Raw genomic sequence first — 16,297 nt, forward strand, 5'->3', positions numbered from 1 at the left:
GATTCGTTATTAACTAATTTAGCTGGGGACCCCCTGGAAGCCCTTCAAGGACCCCTGGGGGTCCCCGGACCCCACTTTGAGAACCACTGCACTGGATAAGCTAGTGGAAATCTATGGCAGCCAGAAAAGAGGAGCCTTCTGTTGCCCAATTAAGCCATTCACTATACATTTTAATCATCTCAATCAGTAATTTAAGGCTACTTGTATGCTTATGAGCTGAAGTTAATGTAATATTCCTTGGCTGTAACAGTATTCTGGCTAAGATAAACCTTGACTAATCCCCGGAGGGGATCAGGTGTAATAAAGTAACAGATGTGATAAATATGTGTGTGTTTTTCTTTGTGTGAATTCTGCCAAAATACTAGACGCTCAAACGGGCAAATAGTGACACTATGTGGTCAAATGTTACAATTGCAACAACAGCAATGAGATTGAATCACATGAGGCACAGGTAAGAGTTGTGACACAAACTAGATAGAATAATACAAAGAGAGAAAGAAACAATCTCCCCTGCCTTTGGCCAGGCAGAAAGAAAAATCCACACATATTTCAATGGGAGATTAGGGCTGCACACGAAGAACACAATTGTGGCGTCCTAAAGATAATCTCATTATTAATCTGTCAACAAACTATGTAACTATGTGTTGAAACCTACCATACCTCTTTTCAGGTGTCATCATCATATTAGTATAATGAGACGAGAGACAGCTGGTATTTTACTGCATCCCCATTTAATAGCAGAGCAAACGCTGTCTTATTTGACACGGAAAAACGATCATCATAGAGGTGTAAGCGGTGGAAGAAGTAGGCCTACTATTCTTTACTTAAGTAAAAGTAGAAATACCACAATGTAATGGGACTATTACCGTAGGCAGCAATGAAATACCTTTAAAAATCAAATCATTTTACTTTTGGGTCAATTAATTATTTACTTTATTAAGTTGGGAGCATCGAGCTTTCTGAGAAATAAAAATAGACCCCTTCTTGAGGCTGAACGTTTCAAATTTCTCCCATTATTAAATCCCCATTATTTCTCAATAATGACCTGCTCCCCAGACATGGCCTATAGCTACTCGTTACAAGTCAAATCAAAATATACAAAACCAACGTAAAAGTAGCTAGGCCTACAAAAAAACTTTCATTGTGAGCTTAGATCGGCTACTCTTCAATAGCCAAAGTATAAAGTATAAAGTGCTTAATCCCTGCTTAATCCCTTTATTATTTTATTGACTTTAATAAAACATTAAATGTGCAGAAGTATAAAAACAGAAAAATGGAAGGCGAACATTAAAACTAAGTAAACAGATTTTTTTTTTAGTGCAACCCTCTTTATTTTCTTATTGTATATCTACTCACAACCCATGAAAACGGGGCTGTGACCCAAAATGGGTCGCTACCCTATGTTTGGGAAACACTTTACAGTAAAGGAAAATAAATCATGGATCCCCCATCCCCCCCTTGTAAATCAAACCCTGCACTGAAGCACTGCAACATAAATACAACATATCATTATGTTTCGCCTTGTTTCTTAAATTCAGTGATTCTCAGAGGTTTTATTTTCAAGGAAAGGACCTCCCTGACTTCCTCCACGTTATTAGCCTGCCCTATACCCTTTCCACTAGAGCTGTTGGGGGGACCCGCAGGTACTGCAGCAGCCATCGGGTTCAGCCAAACTTCGGTCAACTCAACTGTCATTGCATCTCTGTATGTATTTATTATTTTATTTTACCGACGGCACAGCTGGGCCCCAATGGACTCTGGGCTGGGCCCCAATGGACAGCTGGGCCCCAACGCAACTGCGTTGTCTGCGTTGCGGTAGTTACCGACTGGTCCCTGGACCCCACTTTGAGAATCAATGCTTTAAGTGCTATTCTCTATGAGCAGTAAAGGAGCACTTCACCCATTTTCAACCTATTGTTGTATATTTCATAACATAACATACAAATCTAAAGTCATATGTTCACTTCACAAGTAGGCTACACTACAGACAGGAGAGTGGATTCAGACAGAGAGGTGGCTGTTGGCTCTGCCCTGGGTGGGGGGTACACTTAGCATTCTCTTTGTTTTACCTGGGAGACAGAAGGTCTAGGTCTATGTGTCTCCATCCCCCCTTCCTGGCCATACAGTTGCAAATCGAATAAGGGATTCAAAGTGTGATCTATTGTTTGTCTAGGTGGGGTCTCACCTTTCAAGGCTGACACACCCACACATGTACCTCCTCTTTTTCTGAATGTGATCACTGGTATAAAGATAGACTGAAATGTAACTAACTGTGTGCGCCACTCCAAGCCGTGAGGCTGTGGAGCTGGCTGAGGGACCTTGGGGTCCAAAAAACTCTGTTTGTGCTATGAAATAAATTGGAAGCAAGTAACCTCACTGACTGGAGTGATGCCTCAATCCATTCTTCAACCATTCATACACATCTCTGGAACATCAAACTAACTACAATATGGCGTTGTTGGCAACTAAAAGTGCAGTAGAACCTTTACCAAAACATAGTGAAGTCAGTGGTTCAGATACCACACTATCTTCTTCATATAATTGGTCCTCACTATTAATGCTCGGTACAATATTTGTCCACTCACTCTGTTTCTCAGAAGAGGGCCGTGTAGACGGTTCAGAAACCTTCCTAGCAGTGACATCATTGGTGAGCAGGTTTGGTCATTTCAACAACATTTCAAACGTTTTATTTTATCCTTTTTGTATCAATGCCAGGAAGAAAAGGCTTGGAATCTCCTTCGATGATGTCATTGGTAGGCAGGTTTCTGAACTGGCCATAGCCCACCAGAGATGCAGAGTGAATAGAGTCCCTTTTATGGCCACATTGTAGCCAATTTGCTGGTTGTGTGCTGTGTGTATGTGTAACAGAGTTAGAAATATCGGTGTATTCATTTCTACAAAATCTATACGCTTGCCTTTCAATGTATTGTGTAGTTCTAAAGCCACCTGGTGGATAAACAGCGCAGCTGCGTGCAGTGTCTCTTTTTGCGCACCGTAGTTTACCTCAGCAGAGTAAGTGATTCAATGCTGCAGGTAGGTGCATGAGAGCTCTGTTGCGATCAATAAATATAATTTGGGGGTTTTATATTAATCATTTCAAATCTTTGTTACACAGATTTGTGTACTGTATGCTGCTGCTGCGCTGTTGATGACCACTGTGTCTCATTTATGTACCTATGCCAGGAGTCCCAAAGTAAAGACAACCTGAGTGAGAGCAAGTCCTGTGTGGCCGTGTCCATCACTTCTACACCATAGACACCTCCACCAAATACACAGACAGAAAGACACAACCCGTTACATATGTGAATGTGCTGTGATATCGTACTGTTTGATCTGGGCATATTGTGACGGGTGCTCTGGGAGTCCTCACTGGTCTTGGTCATGGATTTGCTGCTGCATCGTGTTCAGCATCTCCTGCATCCTCTTGAGCTCCTCATCTTTCATTTTGATGAGCCGCTCTGTCTCTACATCAGGAGTGAACAGGGGCAGGATGGGGATGGGGCTCTCCATGCAGTTGTCCTGGGCCAGATTACTGGTCATCTCCTGTATGCACTGGGCTCTGTAGTTCTCATAGTGCACATCGCAGGTCATGTCCTTCAGGTCATGCACGTGGGAGCGAATGAGCATGTTCCTCAGCTTAACAAAGTCACAGTGTGACTGGTTTTCCACTTCAACGATACCCCACGGGTACAGTCTCGCCCTCACTCTCTGTCCGCAGGCTTCCACCACAGTGTTGCTGCCAATAACTGCAAACGGGGTGCACTCCTTCAGCTCTTTGTCCAGCTGTTTAAACTCCTCATCCTCATCTGAGTCACACTCGGGTAACTGGTACACCTTGATGCCAAACCTCTCTATCTCTTCTCGAACCCTGTCCTTAAATTTCTTAATCTCTTAAGGCGGTGAGGCAATCGGCCTTGGCGATGAGTGGAATGACGTTGACCTTTTCATGCAGCGCCTTCATGAATTCAACATCCACCGGACGTAGCCCATGGCCAAGCGGAGGTATAAAGTACAGACAGCAGTGGACTCTGTTGTCTTGGATATTCTTTCTGTTCAGGCCACTCTCGTCTCTGAAGTACTGCTCAAACGATGTACTGTGTGATTGGCTTCCAGCACTCATTGTTGTTGACAGCATCTCCGAACCCTGGTGTGTCTACGATTGTCAGTTTGAGTTTGACTCCTTTCTCCTCGATATCCACTGTATGCTTGATCATCTCTAGTGTCTGGTTAATACGCTCCTCTGCACTGAGGAGCTTTCTGTCCTTATAGAGGTCAGTAAGAAACAGGCTGTTGACCAGAGTGGATTTGCCCATGCCGGACTCTCCTGCAACCATGAGGGTGAAGCCAAATCCCTTCTTCACAGATTTCCTGTGAACTTCGTTGGGCAGGGTAGCGAAACCCACATACTGTTTCTCCTCCGTGCCTTCATCGGTTTTAACTGGGATGCTGCTTTGGTATCGTATGCTGGTCGTCATCTTCGCAGCTTTGAATGACTGAACCGACAGCTTGGAGAACGCTAACCCCTTGAAAATAACCTATTGTTAAGGCCAACCTTTCCTTGTTCTCAATCGCATCCACATTTCATTATCAGTCACATGACAGCACATGTATTCTAGTCTGGTTGGATTATCCTGCACCCATATATGGAGCCATATATATGAAGTCAACATGTGTCAGGAGGTGTGGCCGGGAGGCTATTGAAAAATGTGCTGGGTAATCCCATATATGGAGCCATATTACCATATATGGAGTCAACATATGTCAGGAGGTGTGGCCGGGTGGCTATTGAAAAATGTAATGGGTAATCCTATATATGGAGCCATATTACCATATATGGAGTCAACATTCTACTGTGACATCAGTTCATAACGTCCTGCATGTTTTGAAGTCAGTATAACTATAATATATGCTGTACAGCCCTGCTGTATTCTGAAAGAAGATTTATTTCGTCAAGACTCTGAAAGGAAAACCAATAGCAGTGCATTGAGCTGACTTGCGCACCATGCCGCTAGATGAATATGGGCCAGGCTTTTCCATGCCCCCTCACCCAGGCATCTACATAACCCCTCAGCCGGGCATCTCCATGCCCCCTCAGCCAGGCATCTCCATGCCCCCTCAGCCAGGCATTTCCATGCCCCCTCAGCCAGGCATCTACATGACCCCTCAGCCGGGCATCTCCATGCCCCCTCAGCCAGGCATCTCCATGCCCCCTCAGCCAGGCATTTCCATGCCCCCTCAGCCAGGCATCTACATGACCCCTCGGCCAGGCATCTCCATGCCCCCTCAGCCAGGCATCTCCATGCCCCCTCAGCCAGGCATTTCCATGCCCCCTCAGCCAGGCATCTACATGACCCCTCGGCCAGGCATCTCCATGCCCCCTCAGCCAGGCATCTACATGACCCCTCAGCCAGGCATCTACATGACCCCTCGGCCAGGCATCTCCATGCCCCCTCAACCACCCCCTCATCCAGGCTTCTCCATGCCCCCTCCATACAGCCAAGGCCCCAGGGGGCCCTACCCCCCACCAGAAGAAGAAGCTTATGAACAACCAGGCTTCAAACAGGGATCACCTCCTCCACCGTACAACATTTTCAGTCCCTACTCTGACTTTGAGGACGAGAGTATCCGAAAGGCTTTCATCAGGAAGGTGTTCTCAATCCTCACCTTGCAGCTGCTGGTCACTTTGTCCTCTGTTGCTGCCTTTACCTTCATCGATGATGCCAAGTACTTTGTGATGGAAAACCTGTGGATGTTATACGTGTCCATCGCCCTGTACATCGTCAGTGTCATCGCCCTCACCTGCTGCGGAGACTTCCGCCGCAAACACCCCTGGAACCTGGTTGCATTGTCTATCCTGACCATGAGCCTGTCCTTCATGGTGGGAGTGATTGCCAGCTCCTACGACACAGATATCGTCATCATGGCCGTCGGCATCACCGCCGTGGTCTGCTTCTCCGTGGTCCTCTTCTCCCTGCAGACCAAGTATGACTTCACATCATGGGTGGGGGTGCTCTTTGTTTGCCTCATGGTCCTGATAGTCGTTGGCATTCTCTGCATCTTCATTTCCAACAAGATCCTGCACATTGTCTACGCCATTGTCTACATTTTGATAGTAATCCTTTTGTACTTTTACTCTTCACTCTCTTTACTTTACAGATTACTTATACATTGCAGTAGTGATACTTTTACTTAAGTAAAAAAACTTTTTCAACCACTGGTAGAATTAGAGAAATAGATATTATGAGGACAATTTTCCTGGTCCTCACAGGAGAAATGGTTGTTTTATGCCTTTGGGGAGTTGGGTTTACAATTAGGAAAAAGATTCAGGTTAGGATTAGGATTAGACATTTAGAGGTTAGGGTTAGGATTAGACGTTTAGAGGTTAGGATTAGGATTAGACATTTAGAGGTTAGGTTTAAGGGTTGGGGTTTGAGTTATGCCTGTCCTTAGGTGCGTCACACACCGAAAATAGTAGATCTACAAGCTCACAACGTGTGTCGCGACGCATTGTGAGCTTGAAGCTCTTTCATTTTCACCACACTTGAAATGGGGCTTAAGTGGTTAATTCATAATGTACTTTTCTCTTGCTAGAAATGTAGTGGATTCAAAAGTACAATATTCATCTTTGTTCAGTGGAGTTAAAGTCACAAGTATCCAAAAATACAAATTCTCGAGTAAGGTACAGATACTCAGAAAAATTACTTAAAGGGCCACTTCACCCATTTTCAACCTATCTTCAAATAATTGGTCCCCACTAATGCTCATGATAAAAAGGTAAAAAAAAAAATCTACTCGTCTGGTTCTCAGAGGAGGGCTGTGGACACTTCAGAATCCCTCCTACCAGTGACATCATCCTTAGGCAGTTTTTTTTCTCTCTCATTTTTTATTTCTATTTTTATTAACGCGAGAACAATGGCTTCCATTATAGCATGCTAACTTTTCAGTAATAGAAAACCTGCAGTTTAGACAAAAATGCCATATTACAAAAGTGCCATATCATAATGAGCATTAGTGAGGACCAATTACATGAAGATAGGTTGAAAATGGGTGAAGTCGTCCTTTAAGTTATAGTACTGAAGTAAATGTATTTAGTTACTGTCCATCACTGATTGGTGGGCTCTAAACACAAGACTGGTTGAGATCTCCAATGGACCAGGACAGATTCAGAATCAGAATCAGAATCAGAATCAGTTTTATTGTCACATCACAGGTTTACAAGGTAAAGAAGTGGGTGAAATTCGTTTTTGTACATCGTTCCCATCGCAACGTTAATTTCCATAGAAAGAAGAGGGGGGGGGGAGAAGAAGAGGGGTGGGGGGCAAGTGGGAAGGAGATCAAAACAAGAGAGCAACAGAAGGCCAGACAAGTTATCTACATATTTACAAAGTACCTGAGATAATAAAAAACTAAGGTGCCTGAGCATAGCAGCAATGTATGTATACTGTGCATGTTATACTTATACTGTGCATGATATACATATGGACGTTAAGGTGCTTAGAGAAAAAAAAGAGCACAATAAAAAACAAAAAAAGTCAGTGCGTTATACATGGGATTAAGGTGCAAAAGGTCAGTGCGTGTCCACCTAGGGTGGACTGACCCTAGTATAATCCGCAAGTAGCTCCATGAGGGAGTGCAACAAAAAAGTCATTTGTACCTGGTGTAGTCCACAGGTGTGTCCGAGGGGGAGCTAAGTCCAAGTCATTGTCCCTGGTATAATCCACAGGTGTGTTCAGGAAGAGCCAGAAAAGTTTTGCACCGCCTGCTGTCAGGCTGCTGAACAAGGCTTATGCCTCATTCAGCATCCTGACAGCAGCCGGGTTAAAACTGCACCAGCACCTGGTGGTGGAACTCTTGATACTGCGGTAGAGCCCCTTGCCCGGTCGCGGTCGTTGTAGGGGTTTGAACAGTCTGTGACTTGGGTGGTGCTTGTCCTTGATGATGCGCTTGGCTTTGACCACGCACCGCTTTTTGTACAGTTCCTGGAGCGCTGGGAGCTTGATTCCCATTATCCGCTCTGCCGATCGCACTACTCGCTGTAGGCTGATCTTTTCTCGGGCAGTGCAGTTCCCGTACCAGGCCGTGACACAGCCTGTTAGGATGCCTTCAACAGAACTGTTGTAATACAGCCTGAGGATGCGACGTCCTACTCCGAGCTTCTTCAGGCGGCGGAGCCAGTACAGTCGCTGCAGAGCCTTTTTCCTCACGTGTGTGGTGTGCGTCTCCCATTTGAGGTCCTCCTCGATGTGTACTCCGAGGAACTTGAACTCGCTGACCCTTTCCACTGCAGCACCGTCGATGAGGATGGGCGCATGGTCTCTCCGCGGCCTCCTGAAGTCCACGATCAGTTCTTTGGTCTTGTCGACGTTAAGAGAGAGGTTGTTCTCCCGGCACCAGCGCGCCAGTGAGTTGATCTCTCTATAGTCAGACTCGTCGTTGTTGACGATTCGGCCTATCACTGTCGTGTCGTCCGCGTACTTTATGATGGTGTTGGAGACATGTGTGGCTATGCAGTCATACGTGTACAGGGAGTAGAGGAGAGGGCTCAGCACGCATCCCTGGGGTGCTCCGGTGTTGAGGGTCAGGGGGTCGGATGTGATGCTGCCCATTCTCACCACCTGATGTCGGTTGGACAAGAAGTCCTGTATCCAGTCGCACATGCTTGGGTGTAGCCCTAGGTCTCTGAGCTTTTTGTCAAGTATTGCTGGGACAATGGTGTTGAATGCTGAGCTGTAGTCCACGAACAGCATACGTACATATTTGTCCTTCAGCAGCTTGTTGTCCATGTGCGAGAGGACGGTGTGGAGAGCCATGGCAATAGCGTCGTCGGTGGATCTGTTTTTGCGGTATGCATACTGCCACGGATCCAGCGAGGCAGGTAGCGTGGAGCTGATGTATTCCCTCACCAGTTTCTCGAAGCACTTGCTGACGATCGGGGTGAGAGCAACAGGTCTCCAGTCGTTCAGGCATGTCACTTTGGCCTTTTTGGGAATGGGCACAATGGTTGACATTTTGAACCCTGCAGGGACCACAGCCTGGGAGAGGGAGAGGTTAAAGATGTCAGCGAAGACACCCGGCAGCTGGTCTTCTCTGATATTCTCTGATATGGCCCATTGGCCCTGCTGCACTTTGAGCAGTGGTTCTCAAACATTTTCAAGTCAAGGACCCCAAGATTGATCTGTATTTGGCCACACAGACCCCATCTGAAAGATCTGTTTTAAAAAAACGAAAATTCTAAATCCTATATTCAAATTGGCTAAAGATGACTCCATATAAGGAGTTCCCAATGCAGCTACACCCAAATATGGAGTGTGTTGTCTAACCTCAATGTGTCGTCATGGCATCAGGCGCTAACAAATCAGTCAGCTCCATATGCCGGTGGCCCGTCACTATGACTCACCCATAACCCCGTCACAACGTCACATGCCCATATACAGGCATATACTGGTGACATCAGGGATCTCCAAATATGGGCATAAAAGGGACAAGGAATGACAGATACAGTGATCTCCGTATTTGGGCATATCGGTCGGATCGGCGGTGCAACGTAGGTGTGAGGGCCGCATAGCAGCCCAAACCTCTAGATGTGAGGGCCTCGTTGCAGCCAGAACCTCTTGTTATTCCAAAAAATTTCAAGATTTCTCCGAAATAGCCGATCTACAAAATGATTATGATTCGTTATTAACTAATTTAGCTGGGGACCCCCTGGAAGCCCTTCAAGGACCCCTGGGGGTCCCCGGACCCCACTTTGAGAACCACTGCACTGGATAAGCCAGTGGAAATCTATGGCAGCCAGAAAAGAGGAGCCTTCTGTTGCCCAATTAAGCCATTCACTATACATTTTAATCATCTCAATCAGTAATTTAAGGCTACTTGTATGCTTATGAGCTGAAGTTAATGTAATATTCCTTGGCTGTAACAGTATTCTGGCTAAGATAAACCTTGACTAATCCCCGGAGGGGATCAGGTGTAATAAAGTAACAGATGTGATAAATATGTGTGTGTTTTTCTTTGTGTGAATTCTGCCAAAATACTAGACGCTCAAACGGGCAAATAGTGACACTGTGTGGTCAAATGTTACAATTTCAACAACAGCAATGAGATTGAATCACATGAGGCACAGGTAAGAGTTGTGACACAAACTAGATAGAATAATACAAAGAGAGAAAGAAACAATCTCCCCTGCCTTTGGCCAGGCAGAAAGAAAAATCCACACATATTTCAATGGGAGATTAGGGCTGCACACGAAGAACACAATTGTGGCGTCCTAAAGATAATCTCATTATTAATCTGTCAACAAACTATGTAAAAAAAAAAACGTTAACACTTTAACACTTTTACTTTAACAAACGGGAAAAGTTGCAAATTGATTGTGTTGAAACCTACCATACCTCTTTTCAGGTGTCATCATCATATTAGTATAATGAGACGAGAGACAGCTGGTATTTTACTGCATCCCCATTTAATAGCAGAGCAAACGCTGTCTTATTTGACACGGAAAAACGATCTGTGACTGTGATAGAGGTGTAAGCAGTGGAAGAAGTAGGCCTACTATTCTTTACTTAAGTAAAAGTAGAAATACCACAATGTAATGGGACTATTACCGTAGGCAGCAATGAAATACCTTTAAAAATCAAATAATTTTACTTTTGGGTCAAATTAATTATTTACTTTATTAAGTTGGGAGCATCGAGCTTTCTGATAAATAAAAATAGACCCCTTCTTGAGGGTGAACGTTTCAAATTTCTCCCATTATTAAATCCCCATTATTTCTCAATAATTTTTTCATTGTGAGCTTAGATTGGCTACTCTTCAATAGCCAAAGTATAAAAAGTGCTTAATCCCTTTATTATTTTATTGACTTTAATAAAACATTAAATGTGCAGAAGTATAAAAACAGAAAAATGGAAGGCGAACATTAAAACCAAGTAAACAGATTAATTTTTTAGTGCAACCCTCTTTATTTTCTTATTGTATATTTACTCACAACCCATGAAAACGGGGCTGTGACCCAAAATGGGTCGCTACCCTATGTTTGGGAAACACTTTACAGTAAAGGAAAAGAAATCATGGATGATGGATCCCCCATCCCCCCTTGTAAATCAAACCCTGCACTGAAGCACTGCAACATAAATACAACATATCATTATGTTTCGCCTTGTTTCTTAAATTCAGTGATTCTCAGAGGTTTTATTTTCAAGGAAAGGACCTCCCTGACTTCCTCCACGTTATTAGCCTGCCCTATACCCGTTGGGGGGACCCGCAGGTACTGCAGCAGCCATCGGGTTCACCCAAACTTCGGTCAACTCAACTGTCATTGCATCTCTGTATGTATTTATTATTTTATTTTACCGACGGCACAGCTGGGCCCCAATGGACAGCTGGGCCCCAACGCAACTGCGTTGTCTGCGTTGCGGTAGTTACCGACTGGTCCCTGGACCCCACTTTGAGAATCAATGCTTTAAGTGCTATTCTGGTTCTATGAGCAGTAAAGGAGCACTTCACCCATTTTCAACCTATTGTTGTATATTTCATAACATAACATACAAATCTAAAGTCATATGTTCACTTCACAAGTAGGCTACACTACAGACAGGAGAGTGGATTCAGACAGAGAGGTGGCTGTTGGCTCTGCCCTGGGTGGGGGGTACACTTAGCATTCTCTTTGTTTTACCTGGGAGACAGAAGGTCTAGGCATGTGTCTCCATCCCCCCTTCCTGGCCATACAGTTGCAAATCGAATAAGGGATTCAAAGTGTGATCTATTGTTTGTCTAGGTGGGGTCTCACCTTTCAAGGCTGACACACCCACACATGTACCTCCTCTTTTTCTGAATGTGATCACTGGTATAAAGATAGACTGAAATGTAACTAACTGTGTGTGCCACTCCAAGCCGTGAGGCTGTGGAGCTGGCTGAGGGACCTTGGGGTCCAAAGAACTCTGTTTGTGCTATGAAATAAATTGGAAGCAAGTAACCTCACTGACTGGAGTGATGCCTCAATCCATTCTTCAACCATTCATACACATCTCTGGAACATCAAACTAACTACAATATGGCGTTGTTGGCAACTAAAAGTGCAGTAGAACCTTTACCAAAACATAGTGAAGTCAGTGGTTCAGATACCACACTATCTTCTTCATATAATTGGTCCTCACTATTAATGCTCGGTACAATTTTTGTCCACTCACTCTGTTTCTCAGAAGAGGGCCGTGTAGACGGTTCAGAAACCTTCCTAGCAGTGACATCATTGGTGAGCAGGTTTGGTCATTTCAACAACATTTCAAACGTTTTATTTTATCCTTTTTGTATCAATGCCAGGAAGAAAAGGCTTGGAATCTCCTTCGATGATGTCATTGGTAGGCAGGTTTCTGAACTGGCCATAGCCCACCAGAGATGCAGAGTGAATAGAGTCCCTTTTTTGGCCACATTGTAGCCAATTTGCTGGTTGTGTGCTGTGTGTATGTGTAACAGAGTTAGAAATATATTCATTTCTACAAAATCTATACGCTTGCCTTTCAATGTATTGTGTAGTTCTAAAGCCACCTGGTGGATAAACAGCGCAGCTGCGTGCAGTGTCTCTTTTTGCGCACCGTAGTTTACCTCAGCAGAGTAAGTGATTCAATGCTGCAGGTAGGTGCATGAGAGCTCTGTTGCGATCAATAAATATAATTTGGGGGTTTTATATTAATCATTTCAAATCTTTGTTACACATATTTGTGTACTGTATGCTGCTGCTGCGCTGTTGATGACCACTGTGTCTCATTTATGTACCTATGCCAGGAGTCCCAAAGTAAAGACAACCTGAGTGAGAGCAAGTCCTGTGTGGCCGTGTCCATCACTTCTACACCATAGACACCTCCACCAAATACACAGACAGAAAGACACAACCCGTTACATATGTGAATGTGCTGTGATATCGTACTGTTTGATCTGGGCATATTGTGACGGGTGCTCTGGGAGTCCTCACTGGTCTTGGTCATGGATTTGCTGCTGCATCGTGTTCAGCAGCTCCTGCATCCTCTTGAGCTCCTCATCTTTCATTTTGATGAGCCGCTCTGTCTCTACATCAGGAGTGAACAGGGGCAGGATGGGGATGGGGCTCTCCATGCAGTTGTCCTGGGCCAGATTACTGGTCATCTCCTGTATGCACTGGGCTCTGTAGTTCTCATAGTGCACATCGCAGGTCATGTCCTTCAGGTCATGCACGTGGGAGTGAATGAGCATGTTCCTCAGCTTAACAAAGTCACAGTGTGACTGGTTTTCCACTTCAACGATACCCCACGGGTACAGTCTCGCCCTCACTCTCTGTCCGCAGGCTTCCACCACAGTGTTGCTGCCAATAACTGCAAACGGGGTGCACTCCTTCAGCTCTTTGTCCAGCTGTTTAAACTCCTCATCCTCATCTGATTCACACTCGGGTAACTGGTACACCTTGATGCCAAACCTCTCTATCTCTTCTCGAACCCTGTCCTTAAATTTCTTAATCTCTTTGGCGGTGAGGCAATCGGCCTTGGCGATGAGTGGAATGACGTTGACCTTTTCATGCAGCGCCTTCATGAATTCAACATCCACCGGACGTAGCCCATGGCCAAGCGGAGGTATAAAGTACAGACAGCAGTGGACTCTGTTGTCTTGGATATTCTTTCTGTTCAGGCCACTCTCGTCTCTGAAGTACTGCTCAAACTGCTGATCGATGTACTGTGTGATTGGCTTCCAGCACTCATTGTTGTTGACAGCATCTCCGAACCCTGGTGTGTCTACGATTGTCAGTTTGAGTTTGACTCCTTTCTCCTCGATATCCACTGTATGCTTGATCATCTCTAGTGTCTGGTTAATACGCTCCTCTGCACTGAGGAGCTTTCTGTCCTTATAGAGGTCAGTAAGAAACAGGCTGTTGACCAGAGTGGATTTGCCCATGCCGGACTCTCCTGCAACCATGAGGGTGAAGCCAAATCCCTTCTTCACAGATTTCCTGTGAACTTGGTTGGGCAGGGTAGCGAAACCCACATACTGTTTCTCCTCCGTGCCTTCATCGGTTTTAACTGGGATGCTGCTTTGGTATCGTATGCTGGTCGTCATCTTCGCAGCTTTGAATGACTGAACCGACAGCTTGGAGAACGCTAACCCCTTGAAAATAACCTATTGTTAAGGCCAACCTTTCCTTGTTCTCAATCGCATCCACATTTCATTATCAGTCACATGACAGCACATGTATTCTAGTCTGGTTGGATTATCCTGCACCCATATATGGAGCCATATATATGAAGTCAACATGTGTCAGGAGGTGTGGCCGGGAGGCTATGGAAAAATGTGCTGGGTAATCCCATATATGGAGCCATATTACCATATATGGAGTCAACATATGTCAGGAGGTGTGGCCGGGTGGCTATTGAAAAATTTAATGGGTAATCCTATATATGGAGCCATATTACCATATATGGAGTCAACATTCTACTGTGACATCAGTTCATAACGTCCTGCATGTTTTTAAGTCAGTATAACTATAATATATGCTGTACAGTCCTGCTGTATTCTGAAAGAAGATTTATTTCGTCAAGACTCTGAAAGGAAAACCAATAGCAGTGCATTGAGCTGACTTGCGCACCATGCCGCTAGATGAATATGGGCCAGGCTTTTCCATGCCCCCTCACCCAGGCATCTCCATGCCCCCTCACCCAGGCATCTCCATGACCCCTCAGCCAGGCATCTCCATGCCCCCTCATTCAGGCTTTTCCATGACCCCTCGGCCAGGCATCTACATGACCCCTCAGCCGGGCATCTCCATGCCCCCTCAGCCAGGCATCTCCATGCCCCCTCAGCCAGGCATTTCCATGCCCCCTCAGCCAGGCATCTACATGACCCCTCAGCCGGGCATCTCCATGCCCCCTCAGCCAGGCATTTCCATGCCCCCTCAGCCAGGCATCTACATGACCCCTCGGCCAGGCATCTCCATGCCCCCTCAGCCAGGCATCTACATGACCCCTCAGCCAGGCATCTACATGACCCCTCGGCCAGGCATCTCCATGCCCCCTCAACCACCCCCTCATCCAGGCTTCTCCATGCCCCCTCCATACAGCCAAGGCCCCAGGGGGCCCTACCCCCCACCAGAAGAAGAAGCTTATGAACAACCAGGCTTCAAACAGGGATCACCTCCTCCACCGTACAACATTTTCAGTCCCTACTCTGACTTTGAGGACGAGAGTATCCGAAAGGCTTTCATCAGGAAGGTGTTCTCAATCCTCACCTTGCAGCTGCTGGTCACTTTGTCCTCTGTTGCTGCCTTTACCTTCATCGATGATGCCAAGTACTTTGTGATGGAAAACCTGTGGATGTTATACGTGTCCATCGCCCTGTACATCGTCAGTGTCATCGCCCTCACCTGCTGCGGAGACTTCCGCCGCAAACACCCCTGGAACCTGGTTGCATTGTCTATCCTGACCATGAGCCTGTCCTTCATGGTGGGAGTGATTGCCAGCTCCTACGACACAGATATCGTCATCATGGCCGTCGGCATCACCGCCGTGGTCTGCTTCTCCGTGGTCCTCTTCTCCCTGCAGACCAAGTATGACTTCACATCATGGGTGGGGGTGCTCTTTGTTTGCCTCATGGTCCTGATAGTCGTTGGCATTCTCTGCATCTTCATTTCCAACAAGATCCTGCACATTGTCTACGCCGCGCTGGGAGCCCTCATCTTCACCTGCTATTTAGCTGTGGACACCCAGCTGCTCCTGGGCAACAAGAAGCTGGCTCTGAGTCCAGACGAGTATGTCTTTGCCGCCCTCAACCTCTACCTGGACATCACTCAGATATTCCTCTTCATCCTCAGACTTTTTGGGCTTTCTGAGGGATAGAAGTATTCTAGCCTTGGCAGGCCAGAAGGGAGAGACCTCATCATTGAATGCCTTCAAGCTTGGTGGACAGATTATGTTTTTGCCACGTAGCCCCAGGGACAAGGGTTGACAAGTTGAAGGCAGATGAACAGGTCCCAAGGCCAATACCGAATGCAAACAACTTGCTTTTCGGAAACTTTTGCATTTTTCACATCAATTTGGTTGACTTGTGAGAAATGTCCATATCAGAGTTTTTTTTTTTTCACGCCATTTGCAGATATATCATTTTTTTCTTTTAAAATATCTGCAACTTATATATTTCATGGCACCACTCATTTTCAGAATGGGAATGTGAGGAATGCGATGGACTGATCAATGTCAAACAGCTTGTGCATGCTGTCAGTAGGTTATGCTAAGGAAGTACCTCTGCATATTGTTGCCTCAAATATTGGGATTTAAATATATATATA

General features: G+C 45.6%; 2 protein-coding genes and 1 pseudogene across 3 annotated transcripts; 1 reads left to right on the forward strand and 2 right to left on the reverse strand.

Annotated features, from left to right (window-relative positions):
- Positions 1–3,366: 3,366 nt before the first annotated feature.
- LOC308091465 (septin-5-like) lies at positions 3,367–4,475 on the reverse strand (annotated as a pseudogene). The gene has a single exon. The product of its transcript is annotated as a septin-5-like (transcript).
- A 527-nt stretch (positions 4,476–5,002) lies between these two features.
- LOC308092347 (protein lifeguard 1-like) lies at positions 5,003–15,848 on the forward strand (the record flags this gene model as incomplete). Its single annotated transcript, XM_080438198.1, has 3 exons — positions 5,003–5,099; positions 5,340–6,001; positions 15,555–15,848. The coding sequence occupies 3 exons, from the start codon at positions 5,003–5,005 to the stop codon at positions 15,846–15,848; spliced, it is 1,053 nt and encodes a 350-aa protein (XP_080294324.1).
- LOC308091464 (septin-5-like) lies at positions 12,961–14,076 on the reverse strand (the record flags this gene model as incomplete). The annotated part of the gene is made up of 1 exon (XM_080437090.1): positions 12,961–14,076. The coding sequence occupies one exon, from the start codon at positions 14,074–14,076 to the stop codon at positions 12,961–12,963; it is 1,116 nt and encodes a 371-aa protein (XP_080293216.1).
- Positions 15,849–16,297: the final 449 nt, after the last annotated feature.

The sequence above is a fragment of the Gymnoscopelus braueri genome (genome assembly GCF_963280865.1).
Source record: "Gymnoscopelus braueri genome assembly, chromosome: 9".
Classification (NCBI taxonomy): Eukaryota; Metazoa; Chordata; class Actinopteri; order Myctophiformes; family Myctophidae; genus Gymnoscopelus; species Gymnoscopelus braueri.